The sequence below is a fragment of the Podarcis liolepis genome (assembly GCF_965112155.1).
Source record: "Podarcis liolepis genome assembly, chromosome: 2".
Taxonomy (NCBI): domain Eukaryota; kingdom Metazoa; phylum Chordata; class Lepidosauria; order Squamata; family Lacertidae; genus Podarcis; species Podarcis liolepis.
Genome location: NC_139555.1, coordinates 51,022,280 through 51,040,307, shown reverse-complemented (window position 1 = coordinate 51,040,307; position 18,028 = coordinate 51,022,280). Strand labels below are relative to the sequence as shown.

General features: G+C 42.8%; 1 protein-coding gene and 1 long non-coding RNA gene across 3 annotated transcripts in view; one reads left to right on the top strand and one right to left on the bottom strand.

The window, feature by feature from the left end:
* The window catches only part of ADRB2 (adrenoceptor beta 2), a 63,290-nt gene that overhangs the window by 32,421 nt on the left and 12,841 nt on the right, over positions 1-18,028 (top strand). Inside the window, exon 2 of one of the 2 annotated variants that reach the window (XM_083483800.1) lies at positions 7,262-7,338. The exons of the other annotated variant lie outside the window; for it this stretch is intronic. Within the exon in view, the coding sequence (XP_083339926.1) occupies positions 7,262-7,323 (62 nt within the window). The 3' untranslated portion in view covers positions 7,324-7,338. Of the gene's footprint in view, positions 1-7,261; positions 7,339-18,028 lie in introns of those variants that run through there. 2 annotated transcript variants of the gene reach the window in all.
* On the bottom strand, positions 2,022-11,199 carry LOC310697386. The gene is made up of 3 exons (XR_014521015.1): positions 11,011-11,199; positions 10,326-10,572; positions 2,022-2,726 (listed from the first exon to the last, which is right to left on the bottom strand). It is a non-coding gene; the product is annotated as an uncharacterized lncRNA (long non-coding RNA).

Below are 18,028 nucleotides of genomic sequence, written 5' to 3'. Positions count from 1 at the left end.
TTGTTTTATATCAACAGACTAAAAGATGACCTGGTTCAAACTGGTGATTATTAAATAGTCCTGGGTTGAATTATTTGCCTATTTCAGTTTTATTCTGGAAGGTAAAAATTTCTTTTTTAAAATAGCAACAGCAACTAGAACCCTTAATCACTAAGTATTCTGCCCTTTCCCAGTCAGGTACAGTGCCATTTCTGTCTTTCAACATCATTTTTAATTTCCCTTCTCAAAGTGATTCCAATAAGGGAATCATGTAATATTCATGACACCATACAACAGACAAGGATATCCATTCCCTTTTAGAATGAACCCCCACAACACACCAAAACAATGTGGCGATTTTTGAATCTGTAAAAAAAAAGGGGGGGGGGAGAGTTCTGCTATTGGTTCAGCCCTATTATTCCATGTCTCTGCCAAAAAACCAGCGACCTAGAAATAACGTGGTGCAATTATAGCCCCAAAGAAGCCTAAATCTGGGTGTTACACATGCTCCACCCAGGAATTTCAGGCCATTACTTGCCTTGTGTTTATATTTAAGACTCTGAGCAGGCTCTGTTATGTCGGGCTGCTTTCAGTTTGTTATATAACAGGTGCTGCCTGCCACTTGAAAGTCAGCTCAGTAACTTGGCTTACTGGGATGACAGCAGAATGGATGGAGAGGCAAGCTTAGTGTACTGTAGCCAAGTTCCTTGTGAGCATGACCTTCTCATGCAGCCTTGGCAAAACCCGCACGGAAGATCGAAACCCTATTTGTCCCACAATTGACAGAGCTGAAACTATTTTTAAGATTAAACAACACCCTCTCCTTCCCACAAACACCAACAGTGCATTTGAAAAATCTTTATTGTAGCTACTTTCTTAATACTTCTGCCAGTCCAAAGGTGGAGAAATGATTTCAGCCTAGGATCCACATTATCTTCTTGACAACCTTCCAGGGACCACATAGTGGGCATAGTGATGTCATAGAAGAGCATTGGATGTAAATTTCACCTTTGTCCAATAAGCTAGTTTCCTCCACCCAGGCAAGGCAGAGGAATTATTGCAGTTTAAGGACACATTTCAGCCAGGCAAAAACACCCAGGGTTCAAAGTAGGTACAATGGGGGTATCGCTGAGACTGTAGAGAGGGGGTCTGTGACCCGTGACTTCCAAGAGTTAGGAGGAGCCCAATGACCAGCCCAAGTTCTGGAAATGATAAGAACAGTTTCTTATTCCCAAAGCCCAGTGGATGCAGATCTTAACAAAACCTTGTGAAATAATCTTAGAACGGAAGGGTCGTAGGTTAATCATGCAGCCTTAACCACATGGGGAAGATTCTAGTGAGAAATTTCAGAAAATTGCCTGTTAAAACCAAGGAAGCCAAATGTCAAGATATAAAGAATTTTATTAGAGAAGGGAAAGAAAAGGGAAGTTAACAACCACACACACACACACTCATGGAGGGGGGGTCGGTTTGGCTTGCAAATAAAATCAATACAGTCCATTTAACTGAACTAGCTACTTGTGAGCTACTTGAGCAGTCTTGGGTTTCGGAGTTCTTTGCAGAAGAGCGGTTCTGGACTTCTGGTCAGATGTTTCCAGGAGGACCAACTCTCACATATTTTTAGGAATCTGAGACCTGTTTAAGCCAACCCCTTTATGGAGACCGATTGTTCTTTTCTCCATTTGAGTGCTATGCTCCATTTCTAATGCCATAATTTATGGAGGCATTGAGAAATTTATTTAGAAAGTAGTTCCACCTTCTTAATCATGCTATGTGTGTCAGTCAACAGAACTGGCTAGTTCTAACTGGATGCAGCATTATAAAAAAAGAGCTTAACTCCAAATGTTTATTCAGAGATGAAGCTCAGATATTCGCTTATTCATACTTGATGTTCAGGATCCAAAATCCCAAACACTCTCAAGACAAGATGGCAGCATTGAGCTATGCTGGAATATAGGGGTTCCAGAGAGGCAGGTACACTCAAACCTCAGTTCCCGAACGCCAAAAACCTGGAAGCAAATGCTCCATTTTAAAAACATTTTTCAGAAGCCGAACATCTGACGCAGCTTCCGCTGGAGTGCAAGACGCTCTTGGAAGCTGTACCTCAGTTGTATAACATTTTGGAAGCTGAACGGACTTCTGGAATGGATTACATTCGACAACTGAGGTTTGGCTGTATTTGGATTTGGGAAGATGATCACATGAGGGTCAAGGACGAAAATAAGTTTCCCTTACTGAATAGTAAGATGGTTTGGCATTTTGATATTGAAGAGGTGATGTAGCCAGGACCTCAAGACACAAATTAGTGGAGAAGGGTGAGTGTATTCAGGAGTATTTCCTGCTATATCTTGGCTGCGCTCCATCTATGCCATTGCTCACATCATTTTTCTTCTTGTCCTAGTTACACATAAAACTATGAATCTTTTTTTTTAATCTGCAAAAAAGGACATTTATGTATTTCTAAACAGATTGTCAAAAGAAGGACTTAAAAATATATTTCAGAGAATTTTTTGAGCAAACGGCTGTGTCAGAATATTCAGTAAGCATGAAAGTGGAAGCAGAATGATCTTCATAGTAGGCTACAAGGTGTGGATCAGGCCAGTCCACATCAGAGTTTTCAAAGATTGGATTCCTCGGATATCCCTAGTAACAGCATCTTCAAAGCCCTTCAAAATGCAGTCTTACTCATAAGACAGCAAGCATCTTTACTGCCATCAATTTGCAGGAGTCAATCATTTGCTTGACGTCTGGGGAAAAAAATGTTTCTGGTCTTACTTGTTGACCCTAATGACAGATTTAGCTGCAGCTGAAATGTAAACATTATGATAGGGATTCTTTCTGCACCCAAATGGAAGAGAAATATAAATCTGCCTTAAACTGGAGTTTGAGTGCATTCAAATATCAATGCTTAACAAACTGTGTTCCCTCCTCCCACCGCCGGTAGGATCTCACACTTGATGGTATATAGAGGCAGGCAAAAGATCCTTGCCAGCCTAGGACTTTCCCTCATCTTAGAAAGCTACTGCAACCACCAGATTTTTCTTTGGTCAACCAAGATTTGGAAAAAGGGGAAGGGAGAGAGGCTGTTTGCCAGCAAGTAGAAAAAGCAAATTAAATTAGAGGAGCAGGTCAGGGGGGCAGCTACTCCAGCGCAGTCACACAACAGCAGTTGCTCTTTTTTAACTCTGATAAGGAGAACATATTTAGAAACAGGAGGTCACAGGCCATGGTTTGCTTTCTGAATTTGTTGGTGCAGTGGTCATAGAGCATGGGCGTTGAGAAGGCAGATTCGTACACAGAAGGGAAACCCTGTGATCTTAGCAGCAAGCAGAATTGTTTCACAAGTCAGCCGACAGCGGCAGAGACCAAAGCTGAAAGCTCAGACTTTTGAATCCTTGAGAAGAGTAGAACTAAACTGAGCATGCAAAGAAATTTGAGGCTCCCCGGGAACTCTGTTGTTGTTGTTGTTGTTGTCAGATGTAATATTAGCCAAGAGCAACAATTCCACCTAAAGTACTGCTATTCACACTACAACGCACGGTGTGAGCAGGAGAGGCTGATCTTGTACATGCCACAGAAAATTTAACTGGAGGAGGTGTGATTGTAAGAAAGATTGTGGTTGTTTGTTTGTTTCTCACCCATAATCAGTGCATGGGTGTGTAAGAGAAGGAATGTTTAGGTGGAACAGACTGCTGCAAAGCCAAATAAATAAGTGCTTAATAATAGCTACCAGTTGGCTTTAACAGTCACTGGAGACTGGGGAGTCGTATTTCATCCTCAGTTAAAAATCATTTATGTATAATTCCTAGTGTACAAAATGCTTCATAATTATGTTGACAACAGGTCCCTGAGGCTGGATTCCCAGCATTCTGCAGCTATGAGGGTAGAGTTCTGAGACATTATTTTGGCAAACGTGTGGCCCTCACCCTGCATTTGCAAATATAATGGGATTAAGGGTATTTAACCCCCTCCCTCTTATGCCCACTGATTTGTTTGGTTTTTTGACCCCCAAATGTCCAACTTTCTTCTGGGGACCCACATTTCCAGTATTTATTTTGGCATTTGCAGGGGCAAATGGGCAGGTATGGTAAGGAGTTAAGCACCCCATCCTGTCAGCTGGTTCTTCCCTCAAGTCCCACATCAGTCTTTAAATAGTGTGATGCAGTGTGTATAAAAATGCTACAAAAGAATAAGAGGTTGTAACAACAACATCATCAACAACAATCCAACTCCTTTAAACTAAAGCTACTGTAAGGTTCCCCTAAGATTAAAATGAACTCTGAACTTAATGCACACATCGTCTCTTAACAATAACAAATGGAATTATGAAAGGACGCTTTTCTTTTTAAAGAACCAAAGGAGGCCATCTTTGTTAGCCATATCACAACACAATAGTTCATGTATTACTATTGTGGTTTGAGATTGGGGACAGTGTGCTAGTATGTAATCACAGATACGGGAGTCTAGGTCAGCCTTTGCCAACCCATAATCCTCCACGTGTTTTGGATGACAATTCCAATGAGCAGGTGTGTGAGTTTTAGATGAAAACATTTGGGAGACACCAGGTTGGTGAAGTCTAGTCTTGCTTAGCTGGTACCACTTTGTATCGCACCAGGATTATCTGCTCAGCCCATGTTGTTGATCTTGCTGCTGTGACCAGCAAAACGAGCTCTGTAATATGTTCAGTTTTGAAATTATTGTTTATGACTCTACTGAGCATTTATTTCCATCTTATGAAGAAACTCTATTTAGGCTAGAAACAGCTACCCCTTGCTTCTGGGAAGTTTTGGATGTCTGCTATAGCCCAATTTATGCACGTTCACTTTGAAATAAGTTACACTTTGTTCAGTGGGACTTTACATCTAAGGTTGCATAGGGTAGCTGGGTTCTGAACAATGTAATCCATCGTACATCTACTGAGCAGGCTGTCCCACTGCATCCAATGGGTCCTGCTCCCTAGTGTGTTTAGGGTGGCAACCTTAGCTTTCCGTAAGTGAGTGTGCTCAGTATCCTTGCATGTGGAAGCAGAGCTGAGCCACTTGGAGCAGTGCAGGGCTTTTCATAAACTTAAGAAAACCAGGGAAAAATTGAAATCTCTTGGTCACCTCATAAAGTCAGTGGCAATCCTCTAACAAAATTTGAGAAGGAATCCCACCCCCCTCTCGGGGATTTCTCAAGAAAGGTTCATTTCACTCCCCACCCATCTTCCCCCAAAATGTTTGGCATAGCTCTGCTTCCTGATGCATCTGTAGGGTGTGATCCTGCAAACACTCCAGTGTACTTCATGCAAGTCAAGGAACTTAAGCACATGTACATGACTGCAGGATTGCAGCCACTGAATTTGTGTTTTGCTCCTCTGCCCTGCAAATGACTGGCTTGACTTTTCTAGAGCGCCAGTTTCCCTGGAAGCGTCGGTTCTAGCATAGGAAATCTCCCTTTGTTCTCCTTGGAGCCTTTTGAGATTCCCTTTCCAACATACTCATAGGAAATTACTTCTTTTGAATCTATTGTGAGAAGGCAAGTCTTGATTAATTCAGAGTCAGTGATTTCCTTTTCCCCAATTGTCCTTCAAATGGCCTTTTATGTGGCACTAGATCCCTATTGATAGCCCCCAAGCAAGTTACAAGAAGGATTTATATGTGTACGTTCTACGCACATCCTGTTTGCAGAGATGCTGGAGAGAGTTTTCAGGTCTGCAAACAGTTCTTCGTAACGTTTGCAAACACAAGCAACAGTGACAGTAGATGTGAGAGACTGCATCTCACTGTACTCATTCAGGCTAAACAGTGATGTTTCTGAGTTTGAATCCATTGAAGAGAGATCAGGGATGCGGACTAATAAAAAATATTGGGGGGGCCCCGGGAAAGCTCATGAATAATAAATAAGCTCATGAATATGCAAATATAGTGGCGCCGCCTCCTCGTGAGCGAATAGGGGAGAGCGTGCTGCGCCTATTAATCAGCTCCGAAGGAAATTGGGTGGAGCTTTTGCTCGGGAGGGAGGGCAGGAGGCATGCAGCCCGACCCTGTGCATTTTGGGCTGGGGGAGGGGCGGCGATGGCGCTCTGCTGGAGGGGCGCCGGAGATTATTGGGGGGGCGGAGCCCCCCCAAATGAATTTTTGAGGGGGCTCGGGCCCCCTCAAGCCCCATGGAGTCGGCACCTATGAGAGAGATGACAAGAGATGTGAAGGGTTCATTAAGCTGGCCTCTCCAGAAACCTACCCTTGTGGATGAAGGCTACGCCTCAAGACATGCCCCCCACCTCGCAGAGCTTTGTTCCTGTCTTCCTTTGCATATGGGAACCTGCAAATGATAAGGAAGATCCGGCCTTTAAGGGATTAGGGGTTTAGTACAAATGTGTGATGTTACATTATGGTTTGTTTATATTCCACTTCCTGGTCAAAGCCCCCCCCCCAATCATATTAATACAAAAGAAATATACAAATGGATCAAAACAATAAAAAATGCCAAAATCACAAAATGCCATTCAATCACACTTGATATGTGTTTTGAACTCGGCCTAGTATACCTGAAGGAGCGTCCCCACCCCCATCATTCAGCCTGGACACTGAGATCCAGCTCCAAGGGCCTTCTGGCGGTTCCCTCCCTGCGAGAAGTGAGGTTGCAGGGAACCAGGCAGAGGGCCTTCTCGGTAGTGGTGCCCACCCTGTGGAATGCCCTCCCATCAGATGTCAAGGAAATAAACAACTATTTAACTTTTAGAAGACATCTGAAGGCAGCCCTGTTTAGGGAGGTTTTTAATGTTTGATGTTTTATTGTGCTTTTAATTCTGTTGATCGGCTGGGGAAACCCAACCAGATGGGTGGGGTATAAATTAATTATTATTATTATTATTATTATTATTATTATTATTATTATTATTAACCCTGTGGCAAACAGGAAGGCGGGATCAAACAAACCACCCCTATCTTTCACCTAGGATGCACAAACTCCTATCTTTCCCTCATAGCCATGGTTCCATCTCTCACCCAGGGGGAATGGGGAAGGGGAGCAAGGGAGACAACAAAAACTGGCTTTCTTTTGGGACCACTGATGTAACATTCAAATACGACATTGTAACAAGGGTGTTACTAAAGAATGATGCTTTCCTCCCACAATTTTCCTGCAGTCCAGATCCTGGGGAACTGTTTGTAAAAGGGAAGAAAGCAATAATATACTAATAGAGATTAGCATGAGCGAGACTTTAGAACCTCTTTTGTGGTGGAACGGTTGTTCAGCTCAGCAATGTTTAACTTATGTATCCTTTCATCGGCAAGAAAAGAAGATTTGTGGGATGCAAATTGTATAAAATCACCAACTGTGGCTCTGCGGAGAGCAAGCTGACTGGATGAAGAGAGGGCAAATGTATCTGGTTTCATTGCTTTCAAGAAGTGGCAGGACGGGGGAATATGAGCTTTGTTAGCTGAGTGTTTTTATCCCATGACACAGTATAAAATATTCCCCACCCAATCCCAGGTCACTGTAATCTTATGTGTCCCTTTCTTCCAAATGTCTCTATTCCATTAGCATGACACTGTTCTTTTTTCTTTTTTTAAGTGCTTCAAACAGTTAGATTTAGGGCTAAAATGTTTTCCCAGCAGGTGTCCACATCCACCCATGCAGATGCCATTTTCCAAACAGCAATCCCTCTGGACTTGATCTTGGATGGATCCTGCAAGGGTACCCATTTCAGTCTGCAAGCCTATATGCACTCACCTGGAAGTAAGCACCACAACCTCCGAGTAGACATATGTAGGATTGCTCTGTTGAGCAGTGAAAGCTCCAGCTAGATCAGTGTTTCCGAAACTTGGGTCTCCAGCTGTTTTTGGACAACAACTCCCATCATCCCTAGCTAGCAAGACCAGTGGTCAGGGATGATGGGAACTGTAATCCAAAAACAGCTGGAGACCCAAGTTTCAAAAACACTGAGCTAGATCACTTGCAGGTGGGGTCTCCAATAAAATGCTTCCAATAACTCCAGAGTTGATTTTTTTAAAACAAAATCTATAGTGAATGCTTTAATCATCCCAATATATCTGGTTACCCAAATCCATTCAAATCAATGAGTTGCTAACATTCAGGATGATGGGTAAAGGAAAGGACTCAGCCATTCAAATGTGGGCAAAAGGGTTCCAGCTGGCAAATGTTAGATTCATGTGCTTTGTGTGCTTCAAGTTTCCTGCATCCTAGGTTGGATTTGGCAACAGTATATTATTTGGTGACTGTAAAAGAGAAGCTGTCTTATGTAAATGCACATTCCTGTTCATAGCTATCAAGGTTCAGAAAAGGCTTAAGCATTCCGGTTGCTTGTTTTCATGGTGCATCTGCATTTTTGCATGATACGCAAATGATATTTATGCAGAGGAGAGGGACATGCCACATCGCATGTCAAGAGCTCTCCACTGTTTATGCTCCCCATGTCATTATATTTTCCATGCAAAACCCCGTTCCTCATTAAAGAGTAACAAGCTTCTCTGGGAAGGTTCTGGACACAACTCTCTCACTGGCCAGTATCTTGCCCTGCTCTGGCCAAGATCTGTCATCTATTTATGCTCTGCCTCATGTGGAATCTTGTTCCTTCTTCAAGAGAAATTAGCTTCTCTGGGAAGGTCCTGGGCACAAGTCTCTCACTGGGCAGGAACCTCACCCCTCCTGCTCGCTATAATAATATAGCTTCTTGTTTCACACCTTGTAAATGTCACTTGGGAGAGGGGAGCAGCAGCTGAAATTTGCAATGTACGTGACCAGCCACCTTTTCAATCTCATCTCAAGATCCCCACATCCCTTGCTTAACTAACCTGCTCAGATTTATCAAGGGGTCTATATGGGTGAAATTGCACAAATCCAGTTTTATTATGAGCAGTCAAACTTGGGGATCTAAAATGCTGAGAGGAAGATGCACCATCATAGAGTGGAAAACACTGTAGAGGTTCAAAGATTTCAGGGTTATCTGCTTTCTCTGAATCCTATTGAGTCAAGCCCTCCTTCCCACACCCAGGAAAACTGGAACCCAGTACATTTGCCAGGGCAAATCCTTGCTACTCACATGCCTGAGATATTTTTTGAAAACCCAAACTCCAAATTCTTATATTCATATCTTTAAAAAAAAATAAACAAGGGAGAAATGTCTGTTCATATGATGTTTAATTTATCTATATGTGTGGACTGTTTCTATCCCATCTACTAACTGAATTTCTGAAAGCAGTATGCAGCTTATTTCAAGTACAATGAACTAGAAGGGCAATGCCATAGAGCCGAGCTCCTGACTGGGGCATTACTACTGTTTCCTGGGCAGGGCAGGGCTGCATGGGCACACCTTAAGAGCCAATCCACAACCCCTACAACCCTGACCTGGCTCCTGCCCCATCCCAGTAAGCAGCAGCAAATGCTGATGTTGCAAAGGGAGCTCAGCACTCTCATCTCACCCCCCTGACGGATGACCATTTGAGATTAGAGTGAGTAGAGTAGGCAGCTTCTTCCACTGATAGCTGACATGCAACCGAAAGTGTCACAGACTTCTATCAGCTTACTTTGCTCTACATGCTTTATGATAGTTGATTTTTTGCAACTAATTATATAAATAAGTCCCACCCAGTTATGCCTATTAAATGCCATGGTGGCATCTGTTTGGCACACAGGTTTTGTTTTCCAGTAGTAGTAGACTATAATTCTGTGCGTTACTGTTTCCTGAAGGTTTTATATGTGTTTGTTCAAAGACAGAGCAGGCCAACCCTGAAACAAAGTGTAATGTGCTGAATACTGGTGTGTACACATTTTCAGACAGAAGGCATCTGTCAGCTAAGCAGGTGAAGGAGGCAGCATTCAGCAAATTCCCTTCTACCCGCTGTCGTCCTCCAAATCAGCTCTGGAGGGGGACCAAAAATCTGCCTCCTATCAGCAGAGCAACACCGATTGTATTCTACCCTGTGTGTGTTGCTCTAAATGCTCTTTTGATATTATAATGGCCCTTGTTTATCATGGCAGTGTTGTTGCTCAAAATGCAACAATATGTTTTAATAATACAGTATCCTTGCTGGGACACATATTTGCTTTAAGTTCCACTTTAAAAGCACCAGTTTTAAAAGTGTAATTTTGTTGCATGTTCTTTTCCCCCAGGCTCTTCTGATAATACATTGGTGCATAAAGAGGAGGGTATGCTGTGTCTCATGTCATCCCTGTAACAGCAGACTTGAGATCCAAAATTGTTGGCAGTAGATTGTCACAGCTTTAAACACACACAAACCACTTCATTCCTCCCCTTAGTGCCACCATGCAGAGGATCCATGATTTCCCAGGTGGTAGAAAGAGAGTTAGTAAAATGGGCTATAAGTAGATGGTGCACTGACCTTGTGTGTCGACAGATCTGTCAATCAATATTGAAATTTCATAAAGTAAGCCTCACTGCTGGCTCCATCCTGCTGTTTCCATCCTACCTAATAAGCACTGAGCATTGCTTCTCATTTTCAAGCAATGGGCTCTGAGACCCCTCAGGTGAGACCTTCAAGTGGTCATTGGAAAGCCTGTGGCACCCTGCCAAAGAAGGGGAGTGGGTTTCCAAAACACACGCCCCCAGCACTCAGCTATGTGGGCCATCTGTAACACCAGAGCAGATAAGTAAATGACCACCAAAAGGGTCACAGGGCAGAATTAAATGTTGCACTAGGGCAATATCCACAAAATCAGACAGAACCATTTCCCCAATCCATGTCTTGTTCTGGGGCTTTTTCTGATTCTCCCAATAAGATTTGGGGGAAGGCACAGGAGTTGTGTGGTGAGGGAGAAGAATCCCCCTGTCATGATAGTGGGACCTGTTGCACTGGAACAGGAGTAGGCAACCTAAGGCCCATGGGCCACAAGCAACACATGGAGGTCATTTAACCGGCCCACAAGCCACCCCCAAACCAAGTTGCCCGCTTGGCGAGCCTCCACGCGTTGTGCTAAACCAGTGTGGCACAGGGACTTGCTTCTGCGGCACCGGAAATGGTGTCTGTGCAGACACAGATGCCGGAAATTGTGGGTGCGCGCACTTACATGTGCGTGCAATCCTGCCCATGGTGGGATCTCCACTGGAGTGAACTGGCCCAGGCCAGGTAAACCTTGCTGACCCCTGCACTGGAATCTGCTAGTGCAACAACTTACTTGGATCCAGCTCATAGTTCCCCTGCCAACAATGGTTCATTGTGACATCAGAGTCAATCAGCCAATAGCATTAAAAATGTGAGCCTATTGGAGAGGCAGAGAAGGTGAAAGTGAAAGTAAGATGGGAGAAAGGGATTGGAGGGCCTCATCCATAGCCTCACTTAATGAGGGGGTTGTTTGCTAATTGTAACATAGTGGGGTAAGCCAGTAAGAAGTTTTGTAGAGATTGCATTCAAATAGTAGTTTATGGCAATGCAGAGGCAAATTGCCTTGTGATACTCCCGTGATGCTTTCTGCTTATTTGCAGTTGTCAAATACTCTTTCACTATGCTCTTGGTGGCTTATACCTGCATGCAAATGCCTGAGGGACAGTGCTTTAGAATTCACTCTCCATTCTTCTGGAGAATGCAAGTCTATAAATATTTCTAGTAGAGCAACCTGGGGAATTGGAAAAGGAGGGCTCCTGGTACAAGACCATGCAAACAGGTAGGCACGAATGGTTATCAAGAGCCTGGAATACATACCACAGAACAAGTGCTATCAGAACAGTATTGTGTTGTAAAGACCTCCCATAGATTTCCTGGTGATTGTCAGCATTTCATAAACATGTCATCTGAAATAAACCGAGGGGTTTGATCACGAGGAAGTAACATTTCCCAGAACGGGTTAGAGGAGCTAGTCAGCCGGTGGGAATCACAGCTCTTTCAAATTCCACAAACAATTGCCTTACATCTGGAGAAACATTTCCATCACATGGAGCCAAGTGTCTACAAAGGTTTCCTCACTAAGAGTCTGAATCCATTTTAATCTGAAGGATTTGAAAGCAATTTATTGCAAGCATTTAAATGTTCATATGCCAGGCAAGGAAGGATACCCTGTTTCATATCCTTTAATTTCTCGTCTCATCCCTCTTCATTACCACTACTCTTGGCATCATGTCCAAAACGATCTGGTCTAGATACTCAAAAAGAAGTATTGATTGTAGCAGCGTGAATTTCTTATTTTAAATTGTGCAAATTCATTCAAAATGTCTCCCTTCAATGCGCTTCCAAATTTGCCATGTACCAAATAGACACTAAAGGTCTAGTACTTATTATTTTATTTATTACCTATTATACACTGCCTTTCAGAGCTATGCAGCTTATGCCAGGCAGTTGCCATAAAGCAAATTAAAATACAAAATTCACCAGGATGTAATAAATCTAAAAAACCAGCAGTAATATAGTAAATAGATGGTGTAGTAAATAAATAAAGCTGTGTACACGCTCCCATTTATTCTGCATACAGTGCTCTTCCGTCATTTGTTTGAGAAGCGGTGTACACACTTTAGCCAAATCCATTTCTATCCTGTTATGTATGAAATACTGTGCTTTGAGAAAAAGTCTTAGCTGTGTTTTAAGCTGGTAACATGAACACAGCTCAAGTGTTAAGAGTTTAATCAAAGGATGGTAATTATGTAATATTGCATAGGAGATCGCACTCCATTCTGAGTGGCACTAGCTAAGGGTTTGTGTTGATACAGTTTGCAAAAAACAACAGGCGCGCGTGGCTGAAATTGCAATTCAGGCGCTTCTCTGGGTTCTGCTCCAGAATGATCATTCCCAGCCAGCTTCAAAAGCATTGTGATGTTTTATTAGTATGGAGGTGGAGGTGAATGCTTGCCTGGAGGTGAGATGGCAAAGGGTTGCTAGCAGTAATCAAAGAGGAGGCTTTTTGCAAGAATATTAAATGTGACAATTGGCACTTAATGACTCACTGTGTAACCATGGCAGGAGGAGATGAAAGCAATTAGCCTCTCATATATGAGCCACAACAATATTCCGAGCTAATAATCAGCTATTGAAAGTACTGTATTTCTGTACTGACATTCCTGGTTCAATCAACTGCTTTTCAGCCCCCTCATCCCCTCAGTTTCAGATCTCATTTGAATGGTGGATAGAACAAAGATGGGGGGTGAATTAATATTTTCAAAGAGGCAGGTAAAAAATCTGGATGGACAAAGAACATTTCTCTACTTCCCTTTCCGGGCAAAGTTAATAAGCAGTTTGGGTGAAAATTATTGTTGTTTTTTTCCCCTCCTGCAGTAGCACAACAAGAGATTTTCATATATGAGAATGGCTGATTAATAATACACTGACATTGACATGCAGGTGTGAGTTCTCAAATGATCAAAGGTACAGTGTTGTTGTGTTGTAACATTTCCCAACTAGTCACTCAAATTATCATCAAGTTTGCTGATGATACTACGGTGGTGGGGCTCATTTCAGGAGGGGATGAGTCCGCCTATCGGGACGAGGTGGAGCGGCTCTGTGTTTGGTGTGGAGAGAACAATCTGGCTCTTAATACGGCTAAGACCAAGGAATTGGTGGTGGATTACAGGAAAAAAAAGGCGGACATTCAGCCCTTGTATATCAACGGGGAACGGGTGGAGAGGGTGGCGGAATTCAGGTTTTTGGGAGTGACTATGGATCAGGGCATGACTTGGAGCGCAAATACCACTGCTCTGGTGAAGAAGGCCCAGCAGAGAATTTATTTCCTCAGACTTTTAAAAAAGAACAATCTGAGTGAGAGACTGCTGGTGTCCTTCTACCGAGGCTCCATAGAGAGCATACTTACATACTGTATTTGTGCTTGGTTCTCCAGTTGTACAGCTAGGGAGAGGAAGGTGCTCCAGAAGGTCATAACCACAGCCCAAAGGATTATTGGTCACCCTCTCCCACCTTTGGAAGAACTGTATGGTTCCCGTTGCCTTAGGAAAGCAAACAACATCCTGCAGGATCCATCTCACCCGGGATACAGTCTGTTTGCACTACTGCCTTCTGGCAGGAGGTATAGAAACATCAAGTCAAGGACAAATAGACTGAAAAACAGTTTCTATCCAAGAGCTGTGGCCTTTTTGAATGCTGTAACTCGATAGTGAGACCTGGGAGTTTGATGGGTGTGGGTGTGGTTGGAAGGTGGTTTGTTTGGTTGTTGCTGTTGTTTTGCTTCTGTTGTTTTTAAGGGATGGCATCCAATTTCGTTGCACTTGTGCAATGTTGCACTAGTGTAATGACAATAAAGAATCTATCTATCTAAAAATTATGATATATTTTTTTGTATCTTGGAAACAATTGATTGTTTTTCTTTTAAACCCTGTCTTTTTAAACCATCTGCTCCACTGCCACCACATTATGATCCATTAGCTTTATTTAAGAACATAAGAACCACCTTGCAGGATGAGGGCAGTGGTCCATTTAGTCTTGCATCCTGTTCTCACTGTGACCAGCCACATGCCTACAGGAAGCCCCCAAAGTAAGACCTGAGCACAACAGCACTCTCCCCTCCTGTGGTTCCCAGCAACTGATGTTCAGAGACATATTGCCTCCCACTGTGGTGGCAGAGCATAACCATTGTGGCTAGTAAGCAATGATGGCACCCTAAAGGCTAACAGCTTTATTGTGGCATAAGCTGTTGAAGCCGGCATTAGTTCACAAGAAACTGTTTGGCTCTGTTCAGTGGTGTTGCTCAGCTGATGCTGGCAAGGCTTCATGTAGTCATTCTACGTGCTCTCCCTCTCTCCAGCTAGGAAGTAGACCCCCCCCCATTTTGTTTCCATTTTTAAGAAAAAGAATGCAAATTCAAGGCAAAGGCTGGCCTTGTCACAAATCAATGTGAAACAATCACTCTGGGCAGCAAATTCTAGAGGGGCTACCAATCATCTAGTGCTGATTTACAGAGGATGGGGGTTTTAGAGAAGAGAGGGGCTCCCCAAAAATTGCTGTCATCCTAATTCCACTGATTCTTCCTAATTCTTACAGGCATCGGCTGAGCAACCCCATGGGATAGAGTCCTAACCATTTTTGTGTGTGGAGCAGAGCCCACTTCAACAGCTTACGCCACAATGAAACTGTTAGCCTTCCAGGTGCTGTAAGACTCCCTTTTTGTTTCTACAAGGTGGGGAGGTATATGGGGACTCTGTTTTCCCAGCCCCTGCTGTGTTGCATCTGTTCCACATTCTGAATAAACTGCAGAGTTGTTTATTGCCATGGGGGAGAGAGAAGATCCCTTAACTCTAAATTCTAAGGTACACATTGTTTTTCTTAAAATTCCTCCCCCACCCTCTTCAATTTGTCTGCAGGGTTTTTCTATTTCCCTGGCATACTGGCACCACCAAGTGGCGATGTTCTAATCTGCCATGGAATTAGTGCTAAATGCTTGGAAGGTGATAAACGACTTCTCAAAATATGAGGAGCGCAAACTGAATGGCGCACAAACTGGTCTTGTTTTCTGCTGCAGAGCCATGGAAGTTACTGCAAATAAATAAGAATTTTATGGCAAGCCAACGTCTCCTGCCTCAAACTGAGAAATGGGGACTTCCCTAAACCTTTCTTAACAGACAGTATTGATATACTGCAGAAGACAAATGTCATCTGTGTACTGTGAGGTTCAACTTTCTTCTAATGATGTTCTGGCCATTTTCACACCTGCATGTGGATGAGGGCTGGCCATGATCACTATTTCCCTCTATGCAAAAAAGATTGCATGAACTCACCCTCTGCCTCATTATAAATGTGGAGGCTTAAGCTTTTCCCCTTTCCTCATTGAGCATTATTGACATGAGAATTGCTGAAACTTGAGTCCAAAACAATATTGATCAGGATGTCTTTACTGGGCATTTCCAGCATGCCGCAGAGTAGACCACACAGATGGAAACACTGAAGAGATGCAAAGAGATCTTTGTAAGGTTTAATAACAAAACACCTCTAACGTGCATCTTACATAGTGTCTATAATCATCATCCATCCACCAGGGGGGTAAGATACAAAGCCCATTATATACCATTCACAATTGCTGACACAGCTAATTACAGTGACTTATCAGCACCTGCTACACTGCTACACAGCTGAAAAACTAGGTGAGTATTTGCACTCTGGCTTTTAAAGTGGTACACACCCTATGGAGCAATAATGAACCCTAACATTTAAACAAAATATTCAACAGTCTTGGGCCTCTCTGGATCTACTTTTTTATTATCATTTGTGCTTATGGTGGTCTCAGGGCAGTTATACATGACCCTGCTTTCATACTGTTTGTGCCTCCAAAGATTTTGAGGCAGGCATGTGGCTTCATTTCCAATTGGTGCATATCCCATACCATCCTGCTAAAATCCTTTAACTACCCCCCCTATAGCTACTTTGCTTTAACCCCCCCCCCCACACTTTTGTTACACCAAGAATGTCCCGCCAGAGGACATTAATAAAACAACATTGGGGAAATATCACAGAACAATGAAGAAATGATTGAGCTTGTATATATAAAAGTGCTTGCATATATGAAGGTGCTTGTATATAAAGTTCTATATGACTTGAGACCCAAGCTGTTGAGTCTCCATATGCTTCAACCCATACCTTATGGTCTGTGGTAAAGGCCTTTCTAAAAGCACCACTGGTACAAATGACAAGGAGGATGGGCTTTCTCTGTGGCAGCACCTTGTCTTTGAAACTCCCTCCCAGAGGAAATTAGGCAGTCCCCATCCCTGACCATATGCAGGAGGAACTTAGACCTTTTTAGTTGTAGCTTGTTCAGGGTACTGGGAACTGTAGCTCTGTGAGGGATAAACTGCAGTTCGCAGGATTCTTTGGGAGAAGTCAAGTGCATATTGGAAGTGCTTTGAATTTATGGTGTGGCTATGCCCCTGCAACTTCAGCGGGCCCAAAGGCCATCTGGGCACTGTCTTCCCCATTATGGTGAGATTGTTTGAATTTCTATTTCAATTATAGTAATTATTTCTAAATTTGCATCTGTACACATATAAAATTGGCATATGCAAATCTTCATCTTCTTTTTTTAGTCAGGCATTTCCTCTCCTTTGGGAAGGCAGAAGTGGTCACTTTGGATGCAATCCCGCTGGAACGGAGCATGTTCAAGTCCCATTCATGCGCTTAAGTGGGAGCATTTGGCCCAAGCTTAATTTTCAGCTTAATTACATTTTTGGAACAGTGCTGTATGATTAATGAGATCCCATTTTTGTTTGGGAATGGTTTTCCTTAAGTTCCCTGGACAGTTTTGCATGCATATACTTTATTCTAAGTTCTCTTCATTCATTGCCCTATCATCTGTTCACTTAATCACAACTGAATGGAAGAGTTTCTTCCATTAAACTTCTTTTCTTTACATCTTGTATATGCAGCAGTAGGATTATAACAGTTTGGTGTCCTCTGCAACATTGGCCAGATTGAACTATGCCATTATAGCAGCCTTTCTCAAGCTTGGGTCCCCAGACATTGTTGCACTACAACTCCCATTACCCTGCTAACTAGGGATAATGGAAGTTGTAGTCAAGCAACAACTGGGGACCCAAGATTGAGAAAGGCTGTGTTATTGTATACTTGCTTATGTTTGGGTTCAGGGGGCATACAGTAACTCAGCTCTCAGAAAGTGTCTGTAATCAGCTGGATGCACCAAAATTTTGACTGAATAGCAATGTTTATTCCAACTGCAGCCTGAAACATAACTGAATGGAGAGAGTCAAATAATGAGAGGTATATATATACCCTGAGATATTCAGGAGGGACAGGAAGTAGCATTCTTAAATATATTGACAATATATCACAGTCACATAATGTCCAAATTCCAGAGGGGTAGCCACGTTAGTCTGTTGCAGCAAGAACAACAAAAAGTCTTTTGACACCTTAAACGTGAACATTTTTTTAATGGCATAAGCTTCTTTAAACTAGAGTCCACTTTACCAGATGCACAATGTGTAATTCTTGCTGGTCAGTTATATATCTACATAAGAGTGTAAAGAGAAATGTTAAAGTTGGAGTTAAATGACAATGAATTCAGAAAGTTCCATCTGTGACCATTCCGTTAAATATATGCAAACTGATCCTTCACAGCATCAGCAATTGGCAACAGCACACTCATC